Raw genomic sequence first — 5,576 nt, 5'->3', positions numbered from 1 at the left:
CCCTTCTCCAAGCTCGCTTCCTTTCGGTGGGCTGGATTTTAATGTATGTGCCCACATAAATGCAAATCCTCTAGATTGACTTCATAAATGGTGCGCACACAGAGCCTCTGTTAGTCCAGTCACAACAGGCTCCATCCACCAGTAAAAAAGACCTCTGATTGGGCTGTAGAATTTTAGCTCCACCTTTCCTAGATTCCAAGGCTAGTCCTCCTCTTCCTCTATCTTGATTGGCCGTACCACCTCCCACCTGGTTGGAAGCCAAATCTCCACGTTCCTGGTCACTGTCCATTCCAGGGATTGTTTCTGGACTAGGTGATTCGTATTCCTCTACAACATCCTGGAAGTTGCTCTCGTCCTCTGTACTGGACCCTAAGGGATGGAAGAAGACTGAGCTCAGGAAACTTGCGTCCCAGGAGCTTGGGACAAGGTCACCAGGGCTAGCTGGAGAAGACCAAAACTTGGGGTTTGGTCCCCTATTTATGACCCATTGCCCTCACTTGCTAGATCCCCCACTTCTCCTATGTGCGGGGCCAAGAAGTCTCTGACCATCCTGAGTCTAAGGACAGAGAGGGATTAGAGTCCTCCCCATTGTCCCTTGTCCCAGAGAGAGCACTGGAGAGAATGGAGAACTAAAATGGGAGTAAGGGGGAGAGTGGAGTTTTGGGGCGACAATTAAGATTCCTGTTTTGAAATCGTTGGTCAGGTCATGAGAAGAAAATGAAATATCACTACCAACGGAATATGGACTGGGAGGGAATGAAGTACTGATAATACTACAACATAGATGAACCTTAAAAACACGCCAAACAAAAGAAGCCAGTCACAAAAGATCATATACTGTATTATTCTATTTATATGAAACGTCCAGAATAGGCAAATCTAAAGAGACAGAAAGTAGATGAGTGGTGGGTGACCAAGGGCTGGGAGGATGAGGGGGTGGGTGCAGTGACTGCTAAAAGATATGGCATTTCTTCTGACAGTGATGAAAATGTTCTAAAATTGATGGTGGCAATAGGTGCATATCTCTAAATATACTAAAAATCATGGGATCGTAAACTTTAAATGAGTGAATTATATGCGAAATACATCTCATAAAAGCTGTTACCAAAAAGGGGAGGATTTGCCACTTGGACCAGGGGGCCCGATGATGTCCCAGAAATTACCAAGTTGTTGGTGGGGTGGCCAACCCCTGCGTCTTGTCCCTGGAGGCTCTTTAAAAGGAGGGGGAGAGGCGGGAACGTCCTCCTCCATGGAGACTTCCTCCAACTCCAGATCGGAACTGCCTGGTGGCCAGGATAGGGAAGGGGATGGGAGACTGGGATTTCTGATTTCTGAGGGAGGAAAGGGCTGGAGATTCAGATTCCTGGGTGTTGGAGAAGAAGGTACAAGACCTCGACTCCTTGGTGTGAAGGATTTCAAGGCCTGCGAAGGTCTGGACTCCTGCCTGGGTCCTTTGGAGACCAGGGTTTGAGGTTCCAGACTCCCGGGTTCTAGGGGACGTGGAGTTCTAGGGTGTAGGCGGTCCAAGGGCTCGAGATTACCTGCCGCAGTCCACGATAGCAGGGGGCAGCTCTCGCCGCTGCCATCTCCACCACAGCTCACGGCGCCCAAGACACTGTGGGTGGCAGAGCGCAGATGTGCCTGTGGCACGTTCTCCCGTAGGAAAGGGTTCCCCGGGCCTGGCAGAAGGTGCAGCGACGCCCATTAACACGATGCACACGTTTCCGTCCTCTGGGAAGATCAGTCTCCTCACTGGGCTCCCAGACGTAGCCCCTGATTGGCTGACCACCCAAAACCCTGAGACCCACTCAGAACACCACCAACTTAATTCTAAGGCTCAAACGAGCACATCCCTACAGCTAAATTGTTGAGGACTCTGTGCGTAAACAATCCTCGTCTACAGGACCTGGTCTCTGATTACCGAGGCCCCGACCCACCCCACGCCCAACCCCATACATGGCCCCGGGGCTTTGCTAGTTTCAGCGCTGGGGTTACTCCCAACTGCATCCACTGCTTTTCCAGGCCCCGCCCCAGGCCTCCCTAGCTCTCCCGCCCGCACAATCTTTACCTGGTCTCTCAGGCTCCGCCCCAGAGCTCTAACAAGCCCAATCACGGGATTCTCTCGGGTGCCACCCCTTAGTTGCATCATGCCCTGCATCCCCGCTCTCTCTGGGCTCTGCCGGGGAACTATACCAAGTCCCGGCTACAGATCTCCGTCAGGCTCCTCCCCTCTGAGTGCTTTAGGCCCCGCCCCGCACTCTCACAGACCCCGCCCCGCGTTCCCACAGACAAAGACCCCACCGCCAACTCCAGGCCTAGGGTCCTGCAGGATCCCAGGAACCTTTCCTCAACACTATCACCTGCGAAGCGCTCCTCCCGCCACCGCGGTCGGCGGGAGCGAAAGGAAGCATCAGGATTGGCCTGAACCATGAGGGGCTCTTGGCGCTTGCGTCGCTGCTTCTTCTCAAACAGCCGCCACTGAGGGAGAGGGAAAGGGGTGGATGGGGGCCAGGAACCCTGCAGAAGACAGGAGTGAAAAGGGCCTGGGACAAGGGGAGGCCTGCATCGGCGGGGGGGTTCCCGGAGTCTAGTCCCTCAGCTCCTCCTTCCTCAGACCCAGGAGTCCTAGCATCCAGTCTCCTCCTCCCCCAGGACCTAGGGGCTCCCGCCCTCCAGAGTCCTTGTTCCTTAGAACTTTGGGAGTCTCATCGCCAAGGGTTGCTTCTCTAGGATCTTGAATTCATATTTTCTCATTTCGCAATTGCAGAACTTGAGGCTCCAAGAGAGCCAAGAAGGCCAGGAGTCTCAGGGCAGGTCACGGGCATGGGGCCTCTGGGGAGCTACGGAAGATGGCACAGCAGGGGTGGCAGGATTCCTGGGCTTGGTACCTGCTGTTCCAGCTTCTGCAGTCTTATGGCAGCGATCTCTCCCCCCAGGGTCCTGAGAGAGAGGCAGGCTTATGGTGACAGCAAGCAGGGCACCCCAGTTGCCCAAGAGCCCCTCCCTCCCTTCCCAATTTGGGATGCTGAGCATTTGTTAGGTCACAGAAGGCATAGAACTTGAGCTTGCTCCCCTAGTTCTGAAGCTCTATCTCCCAGCACTGGCCTGCCTAGAATCTAGGAGTCACAGATCCCAGGGCCCTCCTGGGATCAGGGCTCAGGACTTGGGAGTCTAAGCCCTCAGCCCCTCCTCTTTCAGACTCACAAGTCTTCATCCTAAGCTCACTCCCTTTATTTTATTTTATTTTATTTTATTTTATTTTTTTGCCTACAGCACCTGGTATTCCTAGGTGGTCTCCCATCCAAGTACTAACCAGGCCCGACCCTGCTTAGCTTCCAAGACCAGATGAGATCGGGCTTGTTCAGGGTGGCATGGCCATAGTAAACTCACTCCCTTTAGGTAGGACCCAGAAGTCCAGGCCCTCAGACCTTTCCTACAAGGCTGATGGTGCTGAACTTGCAAACATCATTATGAGACCAGAGCTGAGTGTGTATGAGCATCATCAAACACAGAGTTCCCCCTCGTACGCCCATCTCCACCACCCCCACCCATCCCATTTTCCCACTCACTCTTTCTTCCATGTATCATTCTCACGAGACATTCTGGAGAAGCAAGAATGAGGAGTCAGGACCCAGACTCGATATACCAATGGACTCTGCCCTCCAATACCTGATCTTAAGCTTTCAATTTTCTCCTGGACCCAGGCAGCCCGAATTCCATCGCCTACTCCTATTTAGGGACCCAGCTGCCTTTTCCAGCTTTCAACACTATCCGGCCCAGGAGTCCAGTTCTCTCTCCCCCAAAATGCCTAACTCTCTCCTACATCCAAGCATGAGAACTCAAGCCTCTGGGCCCCAAACACCCGACCCCCCCAGTAACCCCAGATCACCAGCACCCACCTGCCTGGGATCTTGGAGACTCCTCACCTCGCGTCTGGAGAGGCTTTTCACACTCACTCCTCAGTGCCTTGCCTCTCTGGCCAATTTCTAAACATACCCGACCCACTCTTTGAGAGCTGGGGACCTAATCTCTGGGTCTCTGGGAAGTAAGTAAAGGAAGAAAGAAGTTCCCAAGGGAGGGAGTATTCCTACTGGGACCTGCCCTGATCCCCTCCCTCTTGTTCTCACACGCTCAACTTCCAACAAAGCAACGACCCCTGCCTTCTGCTGCAGCCAGGCTACCCTGCTCCAGGGATTCTGAATTAGAAGGGGGATACGAGTGTTCCTTAAAGGGACCCCAGAGAGGCCACATCGCAGTCTCTACACCTCTCACTTACTTATATACGAACCTTGTAAGGTGACCTGTGACAATCGCTAACTTGAAGCCACTTCTTAGGGAGAAAAATAACTGGGGAAACTACAACTCCCGTGAGGCGAAGGGGCCAAGATGCCGCGGAAGTGGACGCATTTTTCCCCAGGCCTGCCGGGAGTTGTAGTTCTCTTTGAAAGTTTCCGCTCCTCTTAGCGCCTACAAGGCAGGAAATGTGTCGTTAAGAGGTTGGGCTTCCCAGAAAGGAGGCGAGTCTTTCGAGAAAAGGCCAGAGACTTCGACGAGAGGCGGGGCCACTAGGCAAGACCCTCGGAGCTGGCAGCCAGCGTGGACCAATCAGACTGCTGAGGGCGGGTCCTCTGCGGGAAAGTGGGCGTGGCCTGGGAGACGCACCAAGAACGCGGCGCCGGTCCTAGCCCGGGAAAACGCCCTCTGCGGTGAAGGAGAGGTGAGCGGCTGGCGGTTTCCAGACTCGGGTCCTGGGAAGGCGGCGAAGAGGGGGGCCAGAGGGCTGGAAGACTGAGTCCCAGCGGAGGGCGAGCCGGGTACCAGCATTTATAGGTCCTAGGATAAAAGGGGGCTGGTGGCCTGGACCTTTGGGTCTGAGGAAGGAGAGGCTTGAGATCCCGGATTCTTGAGCCTGAGCGAAGGGGGTGCAGGGAGCCAGGACTTCTGAGTGGAAGAAAATAAGAGGCTGGAGGCTCGGAATTCTGGGTCCCGGGAAACTAGTCGTTTTAAGTCTCGACTCCTAGAAAGAGGGGGGAGGGAGGCGGTTACGGTGCTTGAGTCCCGACTCCTAGGTCCAAGGAAGGAAGAGGCTTGCGACAGACGTTATTCATCTCTCCGCTCCCACAGATCACGCCGCCATGCCTCGCTCTGGGTCGCGAGCAGTCTTCCTCCTCTTGTCGCCGCTGCTGCTGCTCCGCGCTGTTTTGACTGTGCCCCTGGAGCGAGGGGCGCCCAAGGAGGAGAGCCCCGCGACCGAGAGCCCCGTGAGTGGTCCTGCCCTGCTCTCCAGCCAGGTGTTTGCAGTGGTACTACAATTCCCGCGGACCCCCCGTGGCCCCTGGGTGGATTCTCCCCCCACCATACGGCTTGGAGTTTGTTTGTCTGTCATTCTTTGCAGACCCGGCGATTTGACGTGGTGGAAAACTGGTTGTGGGGGCGGGGGAGGAAGTGGCGGGGTCGGGGAACAGATTCCTAACTCCCTGATTCTGAGGTGTGGGAAATCGGGTCAGATTTTAAGTGAAAAGTCGACGTCATGCCCCAACACACACGCACCTAAACCTTTTTTAAGACACCCCCCC

At 54.8% G+C, this 5,576-nt stretch overlaps 2 protein-coding genes and 1 pseudogene across 2 annotated transcripts in view; 1 reads left to right on the top strand and 2 right to left on the bottom strand.

Moving 5' to 3' along the window:
* The window catches only part of TULP2 (tubby like protein 2), an 11,847-nt gene extending 7,317 nt beyond the window's left edge, over positions 1–4,530 (bottom strand). The window contains exons 1-8 of the mRNA XM_023520159.1: positions 4,289–4,530; positions 3,900–4,038; positions 3,570–3,602; positions 2,889–2,940; positions 2,361–2,517; positions 1,542–1,679; positions 1,164–1,283; positions 248–369 (exon numbers count right to left, since the gene is read on the bottom strand). Coding sequence (XP_023375927.1) covers positions 248–369; positions 1,164–1,283; positions 1,542–1,679; positions 2,361–2,517; positions 2,889–2,940; positions 3,570–3,601 — 621 coding nt within the window. The 5' untranslated portion in view covers position 3,602; positions 3,900–4,038; positions 4,289–4,530. The remainder of the gene's footprint in view (positions 1–247; positions 370–1,163; positions 1,284–1,541; positions 1,680–2,360; positions 2,518–2,888; positions 2,941–3,569; positions 3,603–3,899; positions 4,039–4,288) is intronic.
* Positions 3,265–3,383, bottom strand: LOC111729197 (annotated as a pseudogene).
* A 139-nt stretch (positions 4,531–4,669) lies between the features above and the next one.
* Positions 4,670–5,576, top strand: part of NUCB1 (nucleobindin 1) — a 16,317-nt gene continuing 15,410 nt past the window's right edge. The window contains exons 1-2 of the mRNA XM_011374585.2: positions 4,670–4,814; positions 5,125–5,328. Of these exons, the coding sequence (XP_011372887.1) occupies positions 5,136–5,328 (193 nt within the window). The 5' untranslated portion in view covers positions 4,670–4,814; positions 5,125–5,135. The remainder of the gene's footprint in view (positions 4,815–5,124; positions 5,329–5,576) is intronic.

The sequence above is a fragment of the Pteropus vampyrus genome, unplaced genomic scaffold (genome assembly GCF_000151845.1).
Source record: "Pteropus vampyrus isolate Shadow unplaced genomic scaffold, Pvam_2.0 Scaffold250, whole genome shotgun sequence".
Classification (NCBI taxonomy): Eukaryota; Metazoa; Chordata; class Mammalia; order Chiroptera; family Pteropodidae; genus Pteropus; species Pteropus vampyrus.
This window is presented reverse-complemented; position numbering and strand designations above follow the sequence as displayed.